At 36.1% G+C, this 27,103-nt stretch overlaps 1 protein-coding gene and 1 pseudogene across 3 annotated transcripts in view; one reads left to right on the top strand and one right to left on the bottom strand.

Annotated features, from left to right (window-relative positions):
• CASP8AP2 (caspase 8 associated protein 2) overlaps positions 1-27,103 on the bottom strand; it is a 93,260-nt gene that overhangs the window by 29,083 nt on the left and 37,074 nt on the right. For all 3 annotated transcript variants that reach the window (XM_077162417.1, XM_077162416.1, XM_077162418.1), the window contains 6 exons: positions 23,418-23,500; positions 17,898-17,966; positions 17,194-17,294; positions 16,451-16,525; positions 15,447-15,562; positions 7,646-9,855 (listed from right to left, as the gene is read on the bottom strand). In XM_077162417.1, the coding sequence (XP_077018532.1) occupies positions 7,646-9,855; positions 15,447-15,562; positions 16,451-16,525; positions 17,194-17,294; positions 17,898-17,966; positions 23,418-23,472 (2,626 nt within the window). In that variant the 5' untranslated portion in view covers positions 23,473-23,500. The remainder of the gene's footprint in view (positions 1-7,645; positions 9,856-15,446; positions 15,563-16,450; positions 16,526-17,193; positions 17,295-17,897; positions 17,967-23,417; positions 23,501-27,103) is intronic.
• LOC143683350 (receptor-binding cancer antigen expressed on SiSo cells pseudogene) lies at positions 25,615-26,393 on the top strand (annotated as a pseudogene).

The raw sequence follows: 27,103 nt of genomic DNA, 5'->3' as shown, positions 1-27,103 counted from the left end.
TTTTTTTTTTTTTTACAATATCTGTCTGACTTTGGTATGAGGGTGATGTTGGCTTTGTAGAATGAGTTAGGTAGCTTTCCCTCCTCTTCAATTTGTTTGAAGAGTTTGAGCAGGATTGGTACTAATTCTTTCTGGAATGGTTGGTAGAATTCACATGTGAAGCCATCTGGTCCTGGACATATCTTTTTGGGGAGCTTCTTAATGATTGATTCAATTTCTTTACTTGTGATTGGTTTGTTGAGGTCGTCTATGTCTTCTCGAGTCAAAGTTTGTAGTTCATGCCTTTCTAGAAAGCTGTCCATTTCATCTATATTGTTGAGTTCATTAGCATAAAGTTATTTAATATCCTATCATTACTTTATTTCTGTGGGGTCAGTGGTTATGTCTCCTCTTCGATTTATTTGCACCCTCTCTTCTCTTCTTTTTATCAGTCTTGCTAAGGGTCCATCAATCTTACTGATTTTCTCATAGAACCAGCTTCTGGTTTTATTGATTTTCTCAATTGTTTGCATGTTCTCAATTTCATTTATTTCTGCTCTAATCTTTGTTATTTCTTTCCTTTTGCTTGCTTTGGGGTTAGTTTGCTGTTCTTTCTCCAGTTCTTCCAAGTGGACAGTTAATTCCTGAATTTTTGCTCTCTCTTCTTTTTTGATATAGGCATTTAGGGCAAAAAATTTCCCTCTTAGCACTGCCTTTGATGCATACCATAAGTTTTGATATGTTGTGTTTTCATTTGCCTCGAGATATTTACTGATTTCTCTTGTAATTTTTTCCTTGACCCACTGGTTGTTTATGAGCATGGTGTTAAGCTTCCTCATATTTGTGAATTTTCTGGCACTCTGCCTATTATTGATTTCCAACTTCATTCCTTTATGATCTGAGAAAGTGTTTTGTATGATTTCAATCTTTTTAAATTTATTGAGACTTGCTTTTTGACCCAGCAAATGGTCTATCCTTGAGAATGATCCATGAGCACTTGAGAAAAAGGTGTATCCTGCTGTTGTGGGGTGTAATGTTCTATAAATGCCTGTTAAGTCTAGATCATTTATTGTATTATTCAAATTTTCTGTTTCTTTATTGATCCTCTGTCTAGACCTTCTGTCCATTGACGAGAATGGGGAATTGAAGTCTCCAACTATTATGGTAGATGTGTCTATTTCTCTTTTCAGTGTTTGCCTCATGTATTTTGGAGGATTCTGGTTCGGTGCATAAATATTTATGATTGTTATGTCTTCACACTGAACTGTTCCTTTTATTAATACATAGTGTCCTTCTTTATCTCTTTTAACTTTTTTACATTTGAAGTGTAATTTGCTGGATATTAGTATAGCTTCTCCTGCTCCTTTCTGATTGTTATTTGCAGGGACTATCTTTTCCCAATCTTTCAACCTATGTCTATCCTTGGATCTAGTATACATCTCCTGTAGACAGCATATAGATGGGTCCTGTTTTTTAATCCATTCTGCCAGTCTATGTCTTTTGATTGTGGAGCTTAATCCATTAACATTTAGCGTTATTACTGTACGGGTAGTACTTTTTTCTACCATTTTGCTTTTTGGATTTTATATGTCATATCTAATTTTCCTTCTTTTTACCTTTACTGATAGTCTTCCTTTTTACACTCTTCTCCACACCTCTCTCTTCTGAATTTTCATATCTGTCTCTAGTGTTCCCTGTAATATTTCTTGCAGAGTTGGTCTCTTGGTCCCAAATTCTCAGTGATTTTTTATCTGAGGATGTTTTAATTTCCTCATTTTTGAAGGACAATTTTGCTGGATATGGAATTCTTGGTTGGCAGTTTTTCTCTTTTAGTAATTTAAATATATCATCCCACTGTCTTCTCACCTCCATTGATTCTGCTGAGAAATCTACTCATAGTCTTTTTGGGTTTCCCTTGTATGTGATGCATTGCTCTTCTCTTGCTGCTTTGAAGATTCTCTCTCTCTTTGACCTCTGACATTCTGATTACGAAGTGTCCTGGAGTATGTGTATTTGGATCTATTCTCTTTGGGGCATGCAGCACTTCTTGGATCTGTAATTTTAAGTCTTTCATTAGAGTTGGGAAATTTTCAGTCATAATTTCCTCCACTAGTTTTTCTCCTCCTTTTCCCTTTTCTTCTTCTGGGACACCCACAACACGTATATTTGTGTGCTTCATATTGTCATTCAATTCCCTGAGTCCTTGCTCATACTTTTCCAATTTTTTCCCTATATTTTCTTTTTCTTGCCGGATTTCAGATGTTCCATCCTCCAGTTCACTAATCCTATGCTCTGCCTCTCGAAATCTACCATTGTAGGTTTCCATTGTTTTTTTCATCTCTTCTATTCTGTCTTTCATTCCCATAAGTTCTATGATTTGTTTTTTCAAACTTTCCACTTCTTCTTTTTGTTTGTTTCTTGCCTTATTTACATGCTTCCTCAATTCGTTGATTTGGTTTTTCATAAGGTTTCCCATGTCTGTTCGTATATTCTGAATTAATTGTTTCAGCTCCTGTAGCTCATTTGAATTGTTGGTTTTTCCTTTGATTGGGCCGTATCTTCAATTTTCCTGGTATGATTTGTTATTTTTTGCTGGTGTCTAGACATTTAATTACCTTAACTAGTTGATTCTGGAGATTGTTTTCTCTTCCTTTACCCAGGATTTTCTTGCTGGATGAATTTGTTGTCTATCTGTTCTTTGACATTCAGTTCAGCTTACTCTGGACCTCTAGCTTAGGTTTTGTTTAACAGAAGAGAATTTTTAAGTTCTTGTTTTATTGTTTCTTGCCGTACTTGTATGGTGTCTTCCCCCCCACACACGCTTAGGAGGGTCTGCTCAGGTATTATAGACCCAAGCTGGATTTTCCCAGGTCAAACTGGTCTCCTATCAGGAGTTACGAGTCACCTGCTTCAGTTTTTCCTGAGGGTGAGACCCCAGCAGGTTGAAAGACTTTCCTGTGAAGTCTCTGGACTCTGTTTTTCTTATCCTGCTCAGTATGTGGCACTTGTCTGCCTGCAGGTCCCATCAGCATAAAATGATGTGGTACCTTTAACTTTAGCAGACTCTCCTTGCTGGGAGCATGATGGAGACAGAGGAGAGGTTATAGGCCAGTTTTAATGGCTTCAAATTACCAAGCCCTGGTGTTTGAATTCCTTAAGGGAGGGATTCCAGCTGAGTTGGGCTTCACCCCTCCCCTGGGGAAGGCACAGGTTCCAGACAAGTCCTCAAATGAGCTTGTTTCTGCCTACGCCTGGGGCAGTTGCAGCCTGAGAAGTCCGGCCACTGAATCTAAAGGCAGTCAAGCCTTTGTAGAAACACAGCCACAAAAACCTCTGTTTCCATTTTTTTTTTCCGTCAGCCCTGCCCCCTTGGCGCTGGGGCAAAAATAAGCAACCTCCACTTTGACCAGATTCACCTGAGCTGGGGGCCTATTTTTAGTATCAGAATTTGTAAATTAATGCCAAAACTGGTGTTTGGTTGGGTTTAGCCCCTCCTGTTGTTAAAGTCTCTTTCCTTTCTCTTTGCAGAGCAGCTTGTGGGGGAGGGGCACCGGGCACTGTGGCTTGGGGAACTCACAGTTCTGGGAAGGCTCATAGCTGGTCCAGCTGGCCCAGAGTGGGGCATGCTGTATGTCCCGTCACTGACGTGGCCCAGGAGATGTTCTGTACTGTTTCTGGTTATTTAGTAGTTGTTCTGAAGGACAAACTAAAACGCATGCATTGCTAAGCCGCCATTTTGGCCCGGACGAGTTACAAATAAAATTAAACATTTTTGTGCATCAAAGAACTTCATCAAGAAAGTAAAAAGACAGCCTACACCATGGAAGACAATGTTTGGAAATGACATATCATATAAAGGTCTAGTATCCAGAATATATAAAGAGATTGTTCAACTCAACAACAAAAAGATAGACAACCCAATTACAAAATGGGCAAAAGACATCAACAGATACTTCTTAGAAGAGGAAATACAAATGGCCAAAAGGCACATGAAAAGCTCAATTTCCCTGGCTATTTGGGAAATGCAAATAAAAACCACAATGAGATATCATCTCACACCCACCAGAATGGCCATTATCAATAAAACAGAAAATGACAAGTACTGGAGAGGATGTGAAGAAAGAGGCACGCTTATCCACTGTTGGTGGGAATGTCAAATGGTACAACCACTGCGGAAGGTAGTGTGGTGGTTCCTCAGGAAGCTAAGTATAGAATTATCATATGGTCCGGCAATACCATTGCTAGGTATCTACTCAAAGGACATGAGGGCAAGAACACAAATGGACATTTGCACACCAATGTTTTTAGCAGTATTATTTACAATTGCCAAGAGATGGAAACAGCCACAATGTTCATCAACAGATGAGTGGCTAAGCATGCTGTGGTATACACATACAATGGAATATTATGCAGCTGTGAGATAGAATAAAGTCATGAATCATGTAACATGGATGCAGTTTAAGGACATCATGCTGAGTGAGACTAGCCAGAAACAAAAGGACAAATATTGCATGATCTCACTGATATAAACTGACATTAGCAAATGAACTTGAAGAATTTCAGTTCGTAACAGAGACCATCAGGAGATAGAAATAGAGTAGATATTGGGTAACTGGAGCTGAAGGGATACAGATTGTTCAACAGGACTGGTTGTAAAAATTCAGAAACGGATAGCAAAATAGTACCTAAGTGTAATACAATAATGTTAGAACACTGAATAAAGCTGAATCTGAGAATGATAGAGGGAGGAGGTGTACAGCACAAATGAAATCAGAAGGAAAGATAGATGATAAAGACTGAGATGATATAATCTAGGAATGCCTAGAGTGAATAATGATAGTGACTAAATGTGCAAATTTAAAAATGTTTCTGTATGCGGAAGAACAAAGGAATGTCAATAACACTGGGTGTTGAAAATAGATGGATCTCTTGCCAGCTCCATCTTTGATCCACTGAAATATCTTGTGGGTGCTTCAGGAGGAGTCTATGCCCTGATGGGGGGCTACTTTATGAATGTTCCAGTGAATTTTCGAGAAATGATTCCTGTCTTTGGAATTGCCAGACTACTGATCATCATCTTTATAATTGTGTCAGACCTGGGATTTGCTGTCTACGCAAGGTTCTCTGTCCCTGCAAATGGGCCACTGCTGTCTTTTGCAGCTCACACTGCAGGTGGATTCATTGGAATGTCCATAGGTTACACTGTGTTCAGTTCCTCTGATAAGGTACTGCTGAAAGATCCAAGGTTTTGGATAGCAACTGTTGTTTATTTAGTTTGTGTCTTATTTGCTGTGTTCTTCAATATTTTCCTGTCACCAGCAAATTGACCTGCCCCTAATAAAAGTCAATGAATAAAAAGAGCCACCTGAGAAAAAAACTGAGAACTCTAAGCAGAAACGAGACCTCCAGCAAAATATCAATTAACTCACAAGCTCCAAGGACTGCTTGCAAAATGACACATGGTTTAAGGAAGGTGCTCTTGAATGTAAAGGGAAGGAAGAGGAAGAGAGAAAAGGGGAGTGGAGTTCAAATCAGAGATTGGGTCTTTCCCAGGTATAGTGTATGAATGTGCCTGTATCCTATAAAAGAGACTCTTTCTTTCCTTGGAGGAATATTCTAGAGATTGATTGATAGACTCCATAAATACTGTAATGTGCTGATAATAAAACCTTTTCATATCTGTTAGACTGTTGATAATCATTTTTAGATGCCAAACACTGCTTGAGGTACTTTATATATATTATTGCTCACCTTTTTAACAACCCAGAAAGGCAGATATTATTTTGTACTCTAGAGACAAAGACACGGGAACTCTTCTAAGATATCAAGTAACTTCTCTAAGACAGGGAAGAATTTCAATGTAGGTAACATTCCCTAAATACCAAATGTTAGGGCATTATAGGAGTATAGGAACAAACACATCTGTGGGTGTACCATGAATAACAGAAACACCTTACAGAAAACTGATAATTTTCTGCACTGCTACTTTAAGATTCCAGTAGTGTGTCTAGAATTTCAATGAGCCTGGAACTGACTTTCTGGGACGTACCATGCACCTAGACTCTGTGGAATCTCATCTACGATACGATTCTCATTCTTTATATGGCTAGTGGCTCTTCTAAGAGTGGGTAGGTTATTTACAAAAGGTAAAATGTCAGAGCTGAAAGGTGAAATGCCTTTGCCCTTTTCCTGTTTAGAACCTAGACAGCTGGCCACCCAATTTTCTGAAGTGACAGCTTTAGGTTATCTGAACAAAGGAAATACATTTTTTCCCACTTCTTTCATCCTCAACATATTTTATTTATTCAACTCCCATTTAAATGCATTCCTGTATTCTAAAGGGACCACACGCATACACACGCACACATACTTAACTTAGATATAGTGAAAATGGTAGTATTTTAGCATTTTAAGAAACACTGATCTGAGATTTGTTTAAAAAAATTTTAAATAAAAAATGTATACAATATGAGTGTGTTCTTGGTCAAACAAAGGTTGATATAAAAACTTAAAAGATAAAAGCCCCTTTTACCTCCCACCCCAAACCTGCTCTTTTCACAAGAGATGACTGCTAAGGAACAGTTAGTTGTGTACCCTTATGGACCTTATTCTATTTTTAAACTTTATTTAAATCTATGAATATACTTACAAAGAATATTTAATAAAATGAATGAAATAAAAAAACTGTAACAAGATATTTTACATTTACTAGAATGGCCACTAATTAAGAAAAGACAGAAAATGACAAATATTGGAGAGGATGTAGAAAAACAGGAACATTTATTTTCTGCTGGTCAGAATATAAAACGGTACAAACTGCAAAACAGTATGACCATTCCTCAGGAAGCTAAGTACAGAACTGCCGTGTGATGTAGCAATTCCACTACTAGGTATATAGTCAGAAGATTTGAAAGCAGAGATGCAAACACACATTTTCACATCAACATTCATAGTGGCACTATTCACAACGGCCAAAAGATGGAAACAAGCTAGATGTCCACCAACTAATGAATGAATAAACAAAATGTGGTATATGCACACAATGGAATATTATTCTGCTGTAAGAAGCCATGAAATCTTGACCTGTGTGACAACATGAATGAACCATGAAGACAATATATTTACTGAAATAATTCAAAGGACAAATATCATATGACCTCACTAATATGAACTAAATTAACTAGCAAACATGAGGTGTTAATAATCTGGAACATGGATCAATGGAAGATAGAATGAGGGCAGAGAATGCGGAGCTGATATTTGATTTGTGCAGAATTTAAGAAGGTTGTAAATGTTTGGAAACGGATAGGAGGTGATGGTAGCACATTATAGTGAGTTTAATTAAGAGTGATGACAATGTGCATGCAATTGTAGTTGGAACAGAAACTTTACAAGAGTCATGTATGTCACTAGAAGGAAAGTCAGAGGATAAAACATGGGTCTATATAACAGTGAATGCTCTTGTATGTGAAAATGTTCTAGAACTGATTTGATGATGAAAGCACAATGCTGTGAATATACTAGAAGACACTGATTATACACTTTAGATGGATTGTATGGTACATGAATTTATCTCAATAAAACTGTTAACTTAAAAAGGCACCTTACCTTGTTTATGTATTTTACATTCTCACAAAAAGTTATAGAAGCTAATATAAACTATTACCTTTATGACTGTTGTTATATAATGGAACTCGGGATGGGCTTTCCATTCTTAGAACTTTTGTGACAGGTCTCACTGGACTATTCAGAGGACTGATGGCTTCTGGAATAGGTCTCAGATGATTAAGATCAATGCTCAGAACTGAGTTCTCATCATCATGATATACTGAGTTTCTTTCACTAATCTCAATTCTGTGGTCCATTAACTCAGTCTGAAGTGAAGATTCTAAAATCTCTTTAGGTAAGCAAGGCTCCAAATGACAAGACTTACTTTCAACAAGTGCTGTATCCACAAAAGACTCAAATTTTGGGTTACCATCTTCTGAAAGGATTATTGGCAAAATACCAGTTTCTTCTATTACAGGCTGCAAAATGCTTTCACTGGATTCAGTCAATTTTGTTGAAGAAGCCACCTTTCCTTCCCCATCTTCAGAAATATAAGAATTCAAACCACCATTTTGTTTGGCATCTAATTCCAAGCCAAAACTTTGAGAAACACCTGTTTGTAGTAAGTCCATTACTATAGGAGCTGCCCTTGTGCCATTAATAGTTTGTTCCATTTCTGTTGATGATGGAAACAAGGATTCTGTTTGTTCCATTTCCACAGGTGCTAAGAAAGAAGTCTCTTTACCACAAAGGGAAGTGTTACAGTGCATAGTATTCTCAACAGATTTAACTAACAGATTACTTTCTTCTTTCATTTTGCTTTCTGGAATACCAATTCTGACTTCAGATGTTGCTGAAAGAGCATCTTTTGATTCCAATAACTTTGATTCAGTTTCCTCTGCAATATGTTCATTAACAGATGGAAGACATGTCACTGTTTTAGCCTGCACCAAGGACTCCAAATCACTCATGCCATTGGATTTGGGAGTACCAGTTATTTTATGCTGATTACTTTGAGAAACAGGCTGTTTTTTAGCAGGAGAAAGAGTTAAGTTTAATTTTTCCATAAAACTCAACTTTAAGTCTTTGTTTTTTGTTTCATGTGGACTACTCTCCACTTTTACTGGAAGCTCTTTATTATCTGCATTTTCAGAAACTTCGTTTTTGGAGACTCCACCTTTACCATTTTTGGGCTCATTCTGTCTATTATTATCAATAGTGGTTTTTTTAGTTTCTTTATTAGTCTTCTGCAAATGTTCTGTAGGAGCTTTCTTTTCATTTCTCATATGCCTATTTTCTTCTTTACTTTCTCGTTCTCTTTTCCTCTGTTCTTCAGTTCTATGCCTTTCTGCTTTTAAAGATGTATTTTCCCACTGGTGTAAAGCTTCAACTTCCTTGGAGTCAATGTGTTTGTGAGTTCTACTGCTGGTAAGAGAAGATGGTGGTCTTCCATTTTGAAAACTATGGTTACTTACACCTCTATCTCTTTTACACTCTTCCCTTCCTCTTCTCTCTTCTAGATGATATTTACTTGCATTATGAGAGGATTTTGTTATTTCATTCCTGGAATGAGGAAGTGATGCTCGCTCAGATCTTCTCCAATGATCCTGGTCTTTCACTGTTGATTTAGGTTTTTGGTCAACTTTACTTTCTTCTTTGTCTTGTGATTTAAGTTCTCTTCTATTTATATTTTGTGCTCTTTCATTTTGTCTTTCTAATCTTTTGTCACTTTGAGTTTCTACTCGAGAGTGTGACCTTTCTCTAGAGGTCTCTTTCTCCCAGGAAGAACTAATACGGTCACTTTTATACTCTGAGTCTGTGTTATTTTTAAATTTTGAATTCTTACTTTCAGCCTTCGGCTCACCTTTACCATATTTCTCAGGATATCCTTGTAGTCTTTGACTAACTTCTGTGTTCCTCATTTCACCATCACCACAACTAGTATTAAAGTCTTTCCGTATTCTATCAGTTCCTCTACTATACTGACTATGTCTAATATCTTTTCTCCCTCTTCTATTATCCTCATTTGAGCTACTCTCACCAACCTGATAATGGGAACGTGACCAGATGCCATTGATGCAATGTTTTTCAATAGATGTTGGTAGATGCAAAGTGCTCCTTTTTTCAGAATGTGACTTTCCTTCTTTTTCCTGGTGTGGCAGTGAAGAGCTATGATGTGTATCTTTAGAAACATCACTTTTCACTCTGTGATCAGTCTTTGAACAATCATCCAAATGGGGAGATCTGGATTTAAGATCTTTTGTTTGAATGGTATCTGATGTCCTTGCAGTTTTATAATTATTTCGAAAATGTGGAAATTCAGACAATCTATTGGGAAATAGAAATTTTAAAAAAAGTTATTGATATTTAATAATATTACACATTTTATTCACATGTGACACGCTTTAAAACTGGGGGTCCACATAGTGACAAAAGCAATTTCACTCTGTATAAACAAGGAAATGATTAAGGAGCTTCAAGTTAAATGAACCAATTTTCAAAACAAGGAACTCTTTCACTTGCTTTGCTCAAAGGAAATCTAAAAGACTATCAGCCTGATCCCTATCAATTCTCTATATCTGTATTGATTTTGCATGATTTTTTCAACTGTCCTGTAAGTCTAAAACTGTTTCAAAATACAAAGTTTTTCTAAGTCTAAAAGTCTAAGTTTTAAGGTTTTATATTAGTGTTTCAGGAAACCAGCAGTTTTCCAAGCAATTAAATACAGACAGCTCATACTAGGGTTTTTTGTTTTGTTTTGGGTGCATGGGCTGAGCATCAAAACCCAGGTCTCCTGCATGGCAGGCAAGCGTCCTATCACTGGACCACCAATGCATGCTCATATTAGGTTTTTATAAGAATATGAATATCAACAAAGGAGTACCAGTCACAATCGAGAAAGAGATATATTACACGTTAGAAGAGACAGACAACCCAACTGAAAATTTTATAAAAAGACAATTCTCAGGACAACAAATATATGTAAGTGGCCAAACACTAAAATGATGATTCAATAAGGGACTTGTATATGTAATATGCATTATATTTATGAAGCTGAAAATTACTAAAACAAAATTCTAGTCCACTGAGCTCATAACCTGTTATACACCTATACTAGATAAAATATAACCATTAAAAATTTTACATTAAAATATACTTTAAGGAAAAAATAAAAAATAAAATATCCTTTCACATTATTCAAAACTTCCCAGAATTTATACTCTTAAATTTTCTGTTTATATTTATAGAGTCCATTTTTTCTACTAAACAAAGAAGTTTTAACCAAATGCCCTCTTCCATTAGAACACTAGTTATAGCTCACAATAAAACAGTGCAAACATTTGCCAGAACATTTATTACATAATACCAAGCATGTCAAACAATCAAAGAACCTAACTTCCATTATTTATTCAACTATTTTCTATTTTCAACCTATATAGACATCATTGCCCCTTCCCCAAAAGACTCAAAAATACATATAATTTCCCCAACAATTCAAAAATCCAACCTCATGCTAATTGCACTGGAGGGAAACAATTTAGGTTAGTAAATACATATAACCACCTTTCTTTTAAAAAGGTCTAAAGTGGAACCTTGCTCTATAATGTCATATGCTCTACACATAGGATCATCTTTATTCATTTTTCAATATTTATTAAGTATCTACTATGTGCCAGACATTTGTTAGGTGATTGATACAATGGTGAGGACACAAAGATATGGTTCCAGGTCACATGAAGTTTACAGTCTAGTGGAACAGAGATAAACTAATCAAATATCCCATTCACAATCTGAAAAATTACAACTGTATATGCAACTGTGAAAGAGTGACTTGACCTAGTTACGGAGATCAGAAAAGGATCCCACGTGAAAAAGATGCTTAAGACCTGAAAGATGACAAGGTATTTAGCAAGTAAAGGAGAGGACCATTCCAGGCAATGAAGATAGTGCATGTAAAGGCAAAGCACATGGTCCATCTAAGAACTGTCAAAGATCTGTAAGAATGCCAGAACCATGTCAGACCTGTGACACCCAGAGGAAAGGTAAACACTCATAGCAAGGCTTGCAAGTAGTTTGGGAGCATACTGTAAAGGGCCTTGTGGGCCAAGTTAAGATTTATGGTCTTTTATCCTGAGAATAATTCTTGAGAAGCCAAATGATGTATTTTAATCAAGAAAGGAGGCAGGCAAATCCCAACCAAAACCATTTCAGCCAATCCTAAATCACACCTAGGGCAATATACAAAATTCTACAAAGTTTCCATGCGCTAAGGTAACTTTACAGAAACCTACAACCTCCAGATGGGTCCCTGGACCAGGTAAGTCCTGAAATCTAGAGGACCCAGCCTCTCCAGAACATCAGCTAGTTCCATCTCCATATTATTGACAGTCCCCTCCAACATGAAAAAGTTAGAATGACCCAAATACCCCTAAATAGTGGGAGAAAGATCAAAAGTTATAGAGAAGGTAGGTTTAACAAATGAGTATGATTGCTGAATTGCTATACTGATATTTCTTTTAGTCTCTAGTATCTTAGAGCAGCTAGAAGTAAAAACCTAAAATTATGGAGTTGTAACTCATACCAAACTCTGAAATCTGTTCTACAACGAATTGTGGCGCTGTGCCTTGAAATTTATTGTTTTATATTTATGTTATTTTTCAAAAAATAGAAAAAAAATTGATTGTGATGATAAGAAAAAATTTATTCCTCTAGCCTCCTATATTCTGGAGTAGGTAGAAAGAAAAATCTGAGATGATGGTATGATAGTCAAAGAAAAATCTGGGATCTATCCTATAACTACTTGTTGAAAAGTGCTTTAAAAACTATAGTATTTCTCCTTTCTTTGCTTTGTATATATGTTATATTGTACAATAAAAGAAGTTAAAAAATAAATTATGGAATTGTAACCCACACCAAACTCTGAAATCTGTTCTACAACTAATTGCTGCGATGTACTCTGAAATTCATCGCTTTTATGTATATGCTTTATTTAAAGAGGAGTATAACAGAGAATACAGGATTTAACAAATGAGTATGACTTCTGAATCAATACACTGATATTTCTGATGGTTTCCAGTGTCTTGGAGCAGTTAGAAGGAAAAAATAAAAGTTGGTGGAACTGTAACCCATACCAAATTTTAAAATTTGTTCTATAACTATTTGTTAAAATAAACTTGGGAATTTATTATTTTTTTGTATATATGTTATATTTCACAATTAAAAAAAAGAAAGGGGGTAAGGAGGGTGTGAAATATGCAGACTTATGCTTAGGAAGGTATTTTGTGGCTGAAATACTATGAGATGAATCACATGCTGGAGAGGGCAAGAGTGGATACACATACTAGCAGAGACTATTACCAGTTCAAATGAGAAGTTGTGGGCCTAGGGCAGAGGTAGTGATGGTAGTAATAAAGAGAAACAGTTAATTTGAGAGCACATAAACACATAAAAACGAACAAGACTTGGTGGTGAACTGTTAGACAGTTCATCTGTCTGACAGATGACTAAAAGGTTATTAAAAGTGTAAATGACAACTCCTAGGTGAGATGACTGTATACCCCAGTTAAGCAGCAATCTTGGTTTAATTATCAATAACACATTCTTTTTCTCTCAAAAGTGTCCTGGTTTATGCAACAAATCAAATGGTCACTGTGTTCCAAGGCCTCTAGCTTACACTAACTGAATAAATGATGGTGCGGTCCACTGAACAAGAGAAGGGCTTTGATCATTAATTCAGTTTTGGATAAGGTAATTTTGAGAAACCTTCAAGGACATGCACTAAGGGAGCTTACTTCAGAAGAAACTACTAATAGAAAAGAGAAAGGAACTAAGATTAAGCTATGAGGAGTTGCAACTTAAAAGAGTCAAGTACAGAGGGATAAACCACAAGTTAGGAAGAAAACTAAGAATCATTACCTGTACGGTGTGTGAATAAAACTGTTTTAAAAATAAAAATGGCAATAATCATTACAACAAAAAGAGCAAAAGGCTAGACTACTTCAAGAAGCAAGGATCATCTTTTGTTGCTCAGATGTGGACTCTCTCTCTAAGCCAACTCAGCAGGCGAACTCACTGCCTTCCCTCCTATGTGGGACATGACTCCCAGGGGCGTAAATCTCCCTGGCAACGTGGGACAGAACTCCCAGGATAGCCCAGGAAGCAGCATCAAGAAATTGAGAAAGCCTTGTTGACCAAAACGGGGAAGAGAGAAATGAGAGAAAATAAACTTTCAGTGGCTGAAAGATTTCAAATAGCATTGAGAGGTTATCCTGGAGGTTATTCTTATGCATTATATAGACATACCTTTTTAGTTTATGGTGAATTGGAATGGCTAGAGGGAAGTACCTGATACTGTTGAGCTGCGCTGCAACAGCCTTGTTTATTGAAGGTGATTGTACAATGACATAGCTTTTACAATATGACTGTGTGATTGTGAAAACCTTGTGTTTGATGCTTACAATATGACTGTGTGATTGTGAAAACCTTGTGTTTGATGCTCCTTTCATCCAGGGTATGTACAGATGAATAAAATAGGGATAAAAAATAAATAATGGGGGGACAAAAGTTAAATAAATTGGGTAGATGGAAATACTAATGGTCAGTGAGAGGGAGGAGTAAGGGTATGATATTTACATACGTGTTTTTCTTTTTATTTCTTTTTCTGGAGTGATACAAATGTTCAAAAAATGATTATGGTGATGAATAAGTAATTATGTGATGATACTGTGAGCCACTGATTGTATACCATGTACGGAATGTTTGTATGTTAAGATTTACCAATAAAAATATATTAAAAAGAAAAGGGAGGGTCAATTGTATCAAACAGTGTACATGTACAAGTGAAGACAAGAAGTCAAAACTATCTGATGTGTTTAGTGGTGGTAAGTGCTGATAAGATTGACATCCGTTTTGACGGATCAAAGCAGGCAGAAGTTGGACTAGGTTAAAGAGTGAGTAGAAAAATAAGAAATGGAGACAGCAAGTTTAGACAAACTTTTTCAGAGGTCTGGCTATGAAGAGAGATACGAAGTTATTTGGAGAATAACATAACCCCAAGCAAAAACAGAAAAAAAAAAAATTTTAATGGACAGAAAGAAAACAACAGTTGGAGAAATGCTTGAAATTGTCCCGGAAGATGCGAAAGGAAATGAATGCCTTGACAGAATGGCTGGCAGCTACAGATATGGAATTGACAAAGAGATCGGCAGTTGAAGGAATGCCTAGTAATTTGGACTCTGAAGTTGCCTGGGGAAAGCAGTGATGTGCTTGGCAAGATCAAAACTAGCAAAGGTTTGGAAGGAATATTCCAGCAGGAGAAACAGAAGAGAAATCCTTTAAAAATATATAGATTTCACTAAGTCTTCAAGTGACATGGAAGTTTTAAGGTTTTGGTTTGTAAACAATCATGTGATATTAAAGGGGGGGACTACCTATTCTAAGTTTAAAAAGCATTGGGACCTTTAAAGTTAAGTCCTTTTAATACTTTTGTGTGCATTAATAAAACAGACAAAATATGCCTAATAAAAAAAATTAATGCAAAAACTCCATGACAGGGAAAAGAATATACAACTGAGGAATAGTTTAAGTTGTCTCTATCACAACAGGGGAAATTAGCATAGATGCCCTCTGAAATTTTAATAATCTGGTAGGGACCAAGAAGAACCCATGCCATATATACCATCATCTTCTCGGGGGCAAAGAGGACTGTAGCAAGATCCCAGTGTATTAGGGAAATGAATACATTCAGAAAGGTATGCGGCAATATTGTATTAATAATTATTCATATATAATGACTTACCATTAGAATATTAGTCTCCACTCTCAGTAAAACCCTAAAACAAACACTTAATAAACTTAAAAATATTCCACATATCAACATCTAGGTAATTTACAAATAGACCTACACCCTTCCATTATACCTTTGGTGAAGATTATTTATTTCTTCATCCTTGCGATTTATTTCCACTCTGGCAGTTTTGATAAGTACTGAAATATTCTTCTTAAGAGACTGGTTTTCATTTTTTAAGCTGAAATTCTAAAACATCATAAAATATATTGATAAAGTACATGATTAAAGTATCAATAACACTATTACTTACATTAGAGCTAACGACTATTGAATGCTAACTACATGCCAGGCATCAAATATCTTCTGTAATTTTCAAAAATTTCTTATGAAAAATACTCTTATTCCTATTGTATAAATGGAGAAGTTGACATTTAGAGAAAACAACTGTTAGCAGATAAAGATCATCTAAAATGAAACCACTTAAAAAAAAAAGGGATCAAAATGAAAAAAATAACAAGAAAAAAGTTTCACCTGGGTCAACTGTCTTGAAAATTGAAAATAAAAATAATTCATTTTATTTTACAACTTAGGTCAAACTTGCAACAATGTACTAATTCTCTGATGAACAAAGAATGAATCTAGGAGTGACTGGTTCTCCTGGGGCTTAGGTAAGGAAAGAAAAACAGTTTTATCAAAAAAATTAGTCAATCAAAGCATGACATGACATTCCTGACTTTTGCAGCATGATCACAAAAGGGGTCATTTTGGTAAAAACTGTGAAGGGACCATCATTCTCCCCCAAAGATGTTACTAAATCTTTGGTTCTCAAATCATCTGTTCTGAAGCATCTATTAACATCCCTATACATTTTCTGCTATTAACTGTTTACCAGTTGAAATCTAACAATTCTTTGAAATCAATTATCATTTCACAATTCAAGCAGTTTTCCTATATCAATACCATCAACTCAGGAAATATTTGCATATTTCACAGATACATTGTTTCACTTAATACTAAAGTCTACTAATAAACTAACAACACTTTAACAGTTTAATTGTTGTTAGTAACAAAAAGTACACATTATTAAATTTTGATTAAAAAAGGTAAAAAATAGAATGTTCATCATAATCCTACCTGTGTCTGTATTTCCTTAAACTTTTTCATCAGTTCTTTCATTTGCAGCTGACATTTTCCATATTCTACCTGTAACTGTAAAATATAAAAGGATTAACTTCAGCATCATTTTCCTAGTTTGAGTATAATTTCAAAATATTTAAAATTTTACAAATCAATCAAGGAAAAAAGGGGAGAGGAGGGCTAATTCTAACAGTTATTTAGTAAGATAACTGATTTTGAAAGTTGGACCTATTTAATGATGCATTTTGCTTACATATTCAATCTCCAAACTTTAAGAATCAAATTTTCAAGTAGACATATGAAAATATCTCAAAGCAACGTTATCAAATAAGCAATAAAAGTACTGCATGTTTAAAAAATATATATATTCAAGTAAGGTAGAAAAAATTTGATTAAAGTTGGGGCATTTAATGGAACACAGAATATAATTTAGTACAAATCTGGAAAACATAAAAATGTCATATCACACTGATTGCCTGCTCGAGGCTTTACATATTCAAACATTTTAATTTCATCATGTGAAATTGTAACTGAATTTTGACAAGCATTCAGAAAACATTCTTTTAAAAAGCAGATCTTAAGGCAGAAAATGACTTAAATATTCTTTTAGTCTAAGAGTTGAAAACTAAACATAGAATGTTTCATTCACTGAATGTCTGTTCAATAGTAAGCTGATGCTTGTACTTAAGGAGCTACAGAGGCGTAAAACAAATGTCCCTAATAATTGTGACAACTCATACATCATTGTATGTTGCTTCTTTTGCAGTTCCTTCTTCAGTCAGGATCTCTTCATATAAATCCAAACAATTTTTGGATGGTACACAGGATTTGGAGGCACTGTCTGAAACAAACAAAAACACCCTTACCTTAAAATATGTGTTAAGCTTTTTGATGTCATGTCCACCTCAGAGGACTACACAGTTTTCCATCTCTTGCACTTCATCATAATCTACCCTGATTTCACAGGAATTTGGGAGAACAGTGTACCTAAAATACTTTGTGAACAAATCAGCTATAAGGATTATGTTATTCAAAGCTTTGAGAGATGTGATTATAGAAAGATTTCTTATTTGGAAAAGTCATTGAACTCTGCACATTACATTCTTACTAATATATTTGAAAACATTAATAATAACAATCTATTTCATACTTTCTAATATGATGTAGCTTGTGAAAGTATGAGCAACAACTACCATTCAATGGTACAAAACACTATTGTACAAAGGTCCAATTAAATCTACGACCTTAATGAATAAGAAACCTATGTGCTGATTTGTTTGTTTTACTGGTAAAGCTTTGGGAAATCTTTACTAAGATTTTCAATAATTTCAAAGAATGGGGAAATTGTTCAGGAGCTGAGTTTTCCAGCATTTGGTAACAACAGAACACACACTTACCACAGGCTGACCAAACAAAATAAAACTATTTTATAGGATTTACATACCAGAAACAGTACTATCCAACCCAGCATATATGTCCAATGAGCCTTCATCGTTATTTTTAAGCGGGGAAGCTGCAAGAAAAGCAAAGACCAGTTAAAACTGACTTTATGTACTTGGTCAAGTGTGTTCATTCTTATTCTGAAGTACTATGAAAAGAAAGATACACAAAAAAGAGAGAAATTTTTCTACATCCTTTTAAAGAGGAAGACTTTGGTATGTAGATTTATGACCCTACTGGGTCAGATTTAGACTTTAAAAATTCACTTACAACAACATACTAGTAAAGAGGTTCCGCTGCCAGTAAATGCTGAGCAGTTTTTATTAGACCAACTCCCCTACAGACCAACAACTATAAACACCAGCCAAAATATAAAAGCTATCTGAGGAACTAGGAACAACCAAAAGCAGGCAGAAAATGGAAGAGTTAATACATGGAAGGAGAAAATAGCACTGGGTGAATTCCCAAGGACTACCTTTAATTACAGCTTTTTGTGAAAGGAAAGGGCTTAGTTGGAACCATTCTGGGTAGTGAAAACTGACTTAAATCTCTAGTTGGGATAATATGAAGAACCACAGGGAAGACTCTGGGGTGAAAACAGTAAATACAAAGTGAGGGGGGAACTCAGGGAGCCAAGAAGGAGACTCCCTAAATTTTCCCCTCAAATATCTGATTCCAAAACTATACAAATAAAGGTAGAAGGCCACAAAGCCCTGTAAAAGCTAAAACTCGGAACAGAGATGTTAGCTGCTACCTAATTCTACCAAAGGAGAGACAGAAGTATGTGTGCAGCCAAGTTAAACACCTGCTAAAATTAGAAACAGCAACACTCTTCTGAGGAATACAGCAGAGCCAGTGTATCTATACTGCAATATTCTACAATGTTCAGAATATAATCCAAAATCGTCACAAATATAAAGAAACAGAAAACATAATTCAGATTAAAGGGAAAAGACCAAATAGAGACAAAACCTGAAATGACCTAGATGCTAGAATTAACAGAAAAGCAATTATAACTATATTCAATGACCTAAAGAAAGAAGAAAAAACAAGAAAATCTTAGCAGAGCAAAAGAACAATTAAAAGCAACCAAATGGAGTTCTTAAATAGACCTCAAATGCTGAATCTACAAGTGCAACTGGAAGAGCAGAAAAAGTACAATTTTCTTTATTTTCTGCTTTGTGATTTAGTTAGATTTTGATGTGATGTTGGAACAAAACCTCCTTAAAGGCTGGGTGAAACAAAAATGATTGAACAAAACAGCATATACATTTAGTCAAGATGTTAAAACCTAAGGGCATGAGAAAGCTTAAATAAATCAGTCTCAGAGGGATAAGCCAAATTTGTTTCACCCATGCTACTAATTAATGAAGATACATTTACAGCTGTGAATAAAGAGGTTGTACAAAGATTTAAAAAAAAAAAATGACGGCTCTAAAACTGAAAAAATACAACTAATACAAAAAACTGACGGGATGGACTTGACTGAAGAGACATAACTAGAAGATAAATTAATAGTAATTGCCCATCTGTAAAACAGAAGATATTTTTACAAAATGAAGTGTCTCAGTGACCCAAAGGAGAACACCAACTTGCACAATATATAGCTGGAATCACAGAAGACAGAGAGAATGGGGCAAAAAAAAAATTTTTAAATAAAAGAAATAATGCCCTCAAACTCACCAATTTGGTGGAAATTGAATTTACAGATTCAAGAAGCTCAGTGACTCCCAAGCAGAACAAATACAAAAACCACACTTAGGCACATTTTAATCAAACTGGTGGAACTCAAAGGGAAAAATATCTTAAAAGACAGACAAGGAAAAACAGTCAGCCCTATAATTATACAAATGGCAATATAAATAACCACTAGCTCTAATTAGAAACAAAGAAGGCCAGATAAACATCTTTAAAGTGTTGAAAAACACCCTGTACAGCGAAAATATTTTTAAAGAATGAAGGCATTACAGACAAATAGACCAATGGAATAGAACGAAGTGTACAGAAATAAACACACTGATAGTCAACTGATGTTCAACAAGGGTGCCAAGTCCACTTAATAGGGAAAGAACAGTTTCTTCAAAAAATGGTGCTGGGAAAACTGAACAGCTAGCTGCATGCGATTGGACCCCTAAACCCATACCATATACAAAAATTAACTCAAAATGGATCGAAAAGCCTAAATATAAGAGCCAAAACCATAAAAATCTTAAAAGAAGACATAGGGGAAATCTTCAAGACCTTGTATTCAATAAGAGAGTATTCAATGAGTGTATTTAATAAGAGAAAAACTAGATAAACTGGATTGATCAAAATTTAAAACTTCTATGTACCAAAGAACAGAAAGAAATGAAAAGACATGCAAAATGGGAGAAAGGAAAAAGGACATTATTGGAACATATGAAAAAATTGGAATATAGACTTTACATCAATATTAATTTTCTTGATCTGGGTAACTGCACTTATAGCGGTTACATAAGTGAATATCCTTCTTCTGAGGATATATACATGGCAGTATTGTATTCAAGGAATAAGATGCATGCAATCTACATTCAAGGGTTCAGAAAATGGACTAATTGAGAGACACGGATGAACAGACTGATGTATTGATAAATTGATGGACAGGCAGATATGGCAAATGTGGTAAAAAGTTAAAATTGGTGGATCTGGGTTATCTAGGGAGGGAGTATGGAGTTTGTTTTACTTCTGTGACTGCCCTGTAAAACTGAAAATATTTCAAAATAAAAAGTTAAAAAAATATATATGGACAGCGACTTGTGAAAGGGACTTGAGAGTAATTGTTTCAGTTTGCTAGCTGAGGGAATGCAACACACCAGAGACGGATTGGCTTTTAATAAAAGGGGATTTATTTTGTTGGTTCTTCAGAGGAAAGGCAGCTAACTTTCCACTAAGGTTCTTTCTTACATGGAAGGCACAGGATGGTCTCTGCTGGTTTTCTCTCCAGACCCCTGGGTTCCAACAACTTTCCCCGGGGCGACTTCTTTCTGCATCTCCAAAGGCCTGGGCTGAGCTGCTAGTGCTGAGATGAGGAATGCAGAGCTGCTTGGCTGTGCTATGTTGCGTTCTCTCATTTAAGCACCAGCCAATTAAGTCAAACGTCACTCATTGCAGCAGACACGCCTCCTAGCTGACTGCAGATGTAATCAGCAACAGATGAGATTCACGTACCATTGGCTTGTGTCCACAGTAACAAAACCAGGTATGCTCACCTGGCCAAGTTGACAACTGAATCTAACTAACACATGTTCACCCCTTGTCAACTTGGCAACTTCAAGCATCACCTTAAACAGATGTAAAAAATTCTCTTGCTGTGGACCTGTGAATCTCAAAACAAGTCCGGTGCCAATAAGCAAAGGAGGATATTCACAGGATGCAGATTTTCATTTCCATAGGGAGAAATTGGAAGAAACACAGATGTAAAATCTGCAGGGCAAGTGTTGTGGGATTTCAAAGTCTGAAAGTCATTCATCCTTCGGCTTTAGAAAGTGGCAGTCCCACCCCTTCGAAGGGACCATGCAGTGGCCCGCCTCTTTCCAAATCAACCTCGGGGAACATCGAGGAGACCACCTCTGGGCTCCACTCTCTCCAGGCATCAGGGCCACCCCTGGGCTCTCTGCCATTTCTGGGGCACACGCTCAACCCCTCCACATGGTGGCAGCCAGGCTCTCCCAGTCCCCCAAGGAGCGTGCTACACCTTTCCCAAGGCCCGAGGGTGCACAACTATTCCACTGCAATGAGAGGGGAGACTCATCCTCGCCCTTCAGGGTAAACTCACCCTCTCCCTGTATATGGGTGGGTCCACTCTCCTGGCCGATTTCTTGGCTTCAGACCCGAGCTTCCATGTTTCTCACTCTGCGAACTCCAATTTTTTCCCTTTTGTGTCCTCTTTTGTCAAGATTGGTAGTAGTTCCATTTACACCAACAGTCTCTTCAAACACTCCAGGACTTCGTCATCAATCTGTTCACAATTCCTCCAAAGTCTTCCCCTTAGCCATCTAAACCACCGTTCAAACATATCTGGCAGCAGCACCCCACTCCTGGTACCAAATCTCTTTCAGTTTGCTAGCTGCAGGAATGCAACACACCAGAGACGGATTGGCTTTTAATAAAAGGGGATTTATTTTGTTGGTTCTTCAGAAGAAAGGCAGCTAACTTTCCACTGAGGTTCTTTCTTACGTGGAAAGCACAGGATGGTCTCTGCGGGTCTTCTCTCCAGGCCCCTGGGTTCCAACAACTTTCCCCAGGGCGACTTCTTTCTGCATCTCCAAAGGCCTGGGTTGAGCTGCGAGTGCTGAGATGAGGAATGCCGAGCTGCTCGGCTGTGCTACGTTGCATTCTCTCATTTAAGCACCAGCCAATTAAGTCAAACGTCACTCATTGCAGCAGACACGCCTCCTAGCCGACTGCAGATGTAATTAGCAACAGATGAGATTCACGTACCTTTGGCTTGTGTCTGCAGCAACAGAACTACGTATGCTCACCTGGCCAAGTTGACAACTGAATCTAACTAACACAGTAATACTGAAACGAAAACAGCTGGTTTAAGTGAGAGTAACAATGCAATTCTTCCCTTCAAAATGTAACAGAGCTACAAATGTGACCAAATGTTAATGATCTGTGGTAAAATGTAAATATATTCAATGTACTATAATTTTAATATTCCTACTGATTTGGAAATTTTCCAAGAAAAATTACAAAAATAGCATGACAATCTGAAATTACATCAGGAAAAATAATTAAATAGCACTAAGTGTCAAATAACACTACTCAGAATGGCTATAATGGCAAAATTTGGTATGATACTCTCCATACCTATTAAAATTCATCAATTTCTTAGAACATATATTTTAAGCAAAAGTGGTATTCTAGTTTGTTGTTAATTTTTTTTAATTAAAAAATAAAAATAAATATTTTTAAAAAGTGGCATTCTACTGGACATTTTTTATGACTGCCTTTTTGACTCTATAGCATAGTGTCATATCAGGTCAATAAATACATGTCTATAATCTCAAATTTTAATTAGGCTGCCACAGCATAATTATAATTTAAGATAAAACAAACTAGAAAACAAATGCCTTGACAGGATTTTGAAGTTTAGATTCTATCTATCATTAAAAATATTTCTATTTTATGAACTGATCTTACTGTCAGGTCTCGGTTTTTTCTTTTTCAAACTAATCTACTCTATCAATTTTTCCCTGAACAACAATAAACAAGCATCATGCATTTACTGAAAGTAAAGAACAGTCTTTCAGACCAACAAACTTATCTGATATTTTTATATATGACATATAAAAGTCATTGCCATTTATATGGAGCAAGGTTGCTAACATAAATACAATTAAGCATACAGTAATAAGAAAGCACACGTCACACATTTTATCATACTAATTTATTTATTATGCATGTGCACATGGAGGAAGTTGATAATCAGAGTGCTGCCAATGAGAAAAAGTAACTAATTTTGTAATGTAAAAAAAGAACTGAAAATATTAGAGCTTACCAGAAAAGACATCAAATAAACTTGCTCCATCACCATTGTCATCATCTGCTGCCATGATCCTATTCCCTTTTGAAAGTCGCCATCTAAAGTATTAAAACATAAATATTTTCCACTGTTAAAATCAATCTCACAATTCAAAGAATAACCCTAGCTTTAAGTTAAAAAGCAACTTTTAAAATCTGGATGCAATGAATTAGCTCTCAACCATTCTTAAAAGTAGGCCTGTGTAATTCAGACTACAGAGGAAAGGAAGACATTGTCTATATTTTAGAACCTCACCTACTCTTTGAGACCAAAGGAAGAAAGGTTTATTTTGTCCAGAATCAAAATTTTCTGTAGCATATAATCTAATCAACCTATCTGAATAGATCATTTAAACAATCCAAACACAGGGAGTGCAGAATAAGAATGAGGGCCTTTAATCCTCTATAGCTTAATGTAATGTCTGGATAAATCCCAGAATATATTAATAAGATAATCAAAAAGTATTGGCCAAGTCCCTTGAGGGATGGGAGAAAAAATATGGAACTATTAAACTTTCCCACCAGGAAAACTCCTGATACTGTGTCAAACATTAAGGACACACAAATCAATAGGTCAAGCCCTTTATCTTGAGGCTTGCTCTTGTGAAGCTTATGTATGCAAAGAAGCTTAGCCTACCTATCTTAGTACCTAAGAGTTACTTTCAGAAGATCTATTCTGTTGCTCATATGTGGTCTCTCTCTCTCTAAGTCCAACTCTGCATGTGAAACCATTGCCCTCCCCATTACGTGGAACATGGCATCCAAGGGTGACAATCTCCCTGGCAGCATTGGAGATGACTCCCAGGGATGAGTCTGACCCTGCAACATAGGATCAACAACGGCATACTGACCAAAAGGGGGAAAAGAAGGGTAACAAGATAACAGGGGCTGAGAGAGTTCAAATAGAGTCAAGAGACTACTCTGGAGGTTGCTCTCACGCAAACTTCAGTTAGACATTGCTACCTATCATAACTTGCCAAACTCCAACCAAAACCATTCCAGCCAATTCTAAAGAACACCTAGGGCAATATATAAGATTCTAAAACACTTCCATACCCTAGGGTAATTTTCCAGAAACATACAAACAAATGGCCCTGGATCAGATAAGTCCTGAAAGCTACAGGGGCCAGCCTTTCCAGAACATCAGCTAGTTCCATCACCCTACCCCTTATTATTGATAGACCTTTCAATATGAAAAAGTTAGAATGGACATGGCCCAAATACCCCTAAAGAGTGGGAAAAAGATCAAAGGTGATGGTGGACTTATACAGAGATGGTAGGGTTTAACAAATAAGTACAATTGCTGATCATTATAATGATACTTCTTTTAGTCTCCAGAACCTAAAACTGTGGAATTATAACCCATTCCAAACTCTGAAATCTGTTCTACAACTAATCGTTGTGCTGTGCTTTGAAATTTATTGCTTTTTTGTATATATGTTATTTTTCACAAAAAAAGAAAAAAAAAACATTGATTTAATACACCATGCATGGAACGTTTGTATATTAAGAATGTTCATGTTTGTATGTTGTTATGGTTTGATAATAAAAAATAAATTTAAAAAAGTTGATTGTGATGATAAAAAAAGATGTATTCCTTCTAATTTCCAATGTTCTGAAGCAGCTAAAAGGAAAAATCTAAGATGACGGTATGGTAGCTCATGACAAACTCTGGGATCTATCCTGTAACTACTTATTGAAGTATACTTTGAAAATCATTGGTTTTTTTTTTTTCTTTTCTTCGTATATATGTTATATTTAGCAAAAAAAAAATTTTTTTTAAAGAGATTAAAATTATAGAAAGGCCTCTCTGACCATCATGCAATGAAGCTGGAATTAACAGATGGATGACTGGAAAATGCAGAAATATATAAAAGTTAAACAACACACTCTTAAACAGCCAGTAGGTCAAAGATGAAATTGCAAAAGAAATCAGTAAATATCTCAAGATGAATGAAAACAAGAACACAACATATCAAAAAGTATGGGGTGGGGAAGCCTGAAGAGTGGAAGAAGTCGCCAGCTGCTGCTACACTGAATCTACAAGAAATTGAAGACCTCAGCAGAGCAATTACAAAACAAAAGATTGAATCAGTCATCAAGAACTTCCCATTGGGATAAGTGGGGACCCAAGGATGGGTTTCCCAAAGAAGGGGAAGCCATGGAGCCAAACGATGACAACACCAGCGGCAAAAGAAGCGCCAAGCTTTGAACAAGCAATGCAGGGACTGAAGAGCAGACAGAGTACAAATTCCAGGAAGAGACATCCACCCATGCCTGCAGGAGCTCAGAGCCTCTGCCTGGGGGGCAAGGGGGGGAGGGGCAGGATTTGTTTCCCACCATGGCCATCACACATAACTGGCATATTTATTTAGCTGCCTAGTGACAGTACTCTCATTCCTAAAGAGATTAATATGCAGATCTGGCAGAGGACAGAAATTAAATGGAGACCAAATAACTTGGCTAATTACAGCTGATTATTCACCAGTTCCTAAGCAGACAGTGTGCTGAAGAATGGACTTCCTGGGATGAAAATGCATCCAGAAGTGTACAGATCAAAGGAAGAAATGGAAATGCGGCAATACAACAAATACTTGGGAACAGCTAGAATCGGACTATTTTAAGGCTATGCAACCAAATATAAGATTCAGAAAATTGTTATTAAGAAAAGAGAACATTAAATTTTGGTATCCCAGATGGTAGGACAGGTTTCTCTGGTAGATTAGCAGCTATGCAAGATATGCCTTTTATTCACTGAGACCCTGAATCAGGTAACTGTAATACCTGGCAAGAAAATATCAATGCATGGGAGAAAGAAGATGCAGCGTGGCAAACAGAAGAAATTCTGAGGCAGCAGAAAATAGCAGACAGAAAAAAGAACAGCAGAACAAAGCTAGAAAATAGAAAAGGAAGCACAGTAGTTAAGAAGGAGCAAAACACAATTGCTTTTTGATGTGTGAAAACTTTCATAATGAATGACATTCAGATGTCATAGTGTCAGTAGGAGAAATGTGAGCTATACAACCCAAGCAACATTTTTGTGGATTTAAGAGCATTTTCAGAATACAAATGTGCTGCTTGATTAAGTGCATTCATTAGGTCATCCAGGACACCAGGATTCTTCATAAGTACTTTGAACCCTTAATATAATACTTTGAACACTGAATGTAAGATTAATACACAAATATCAATAGTTTTCCTATATACAAGCAAACAGTTTAAACTGGTATTATTTATAACAACAAAAACCATAAGGTACACAGGAACTAAATCTAACAAAAGATATACAAGACTTTTACAGAGAAAATAATAAATCTAAATCAGGGTATTAAAACTTTTTCTTAAACGGCCTGAAATGAAAGATGTTAGGCTTGCAGGCCATCTGGTCTGTAACACCCACTGAGCTTTACCACTATAAAAGCAGCCATAAACTTGAACAAGTATCTGCACAATGATGTTCATAACAGTATTATTCACAATAGCCAAAAGGCAAAAAGCAAACCAAGTGTTCATCAACAGAAAAATGGATTAACAAAATGTACTATATACACACAATGGAATATTATACAGCTCTAAAAAGGAATGGAAGTCTGTTATATGCTAAAACATGGATACACGTTGAAGATATCATGTGGAGTTAAAAAAGCCAGCCAAAAAGGACAA

Source organism: Tamandua tetradactyla, chromosome 5 (assembly GCF_023851605.1).
Source record: "Tamandua tetradactyla isolate mTamTet1 chromosome 5, mTamTet1.pri, whole genome shotgun sequence".
Lineage (NCBI taxonomy): Eukaryota > Metazoa > Chordata > Mammalia > Pilosa > Myrmecophagidae > Tamandua > Tamandua tetradactyla.
This window is presented reverse-complemented; position numbering and strand designations above follow the sequence as displayed.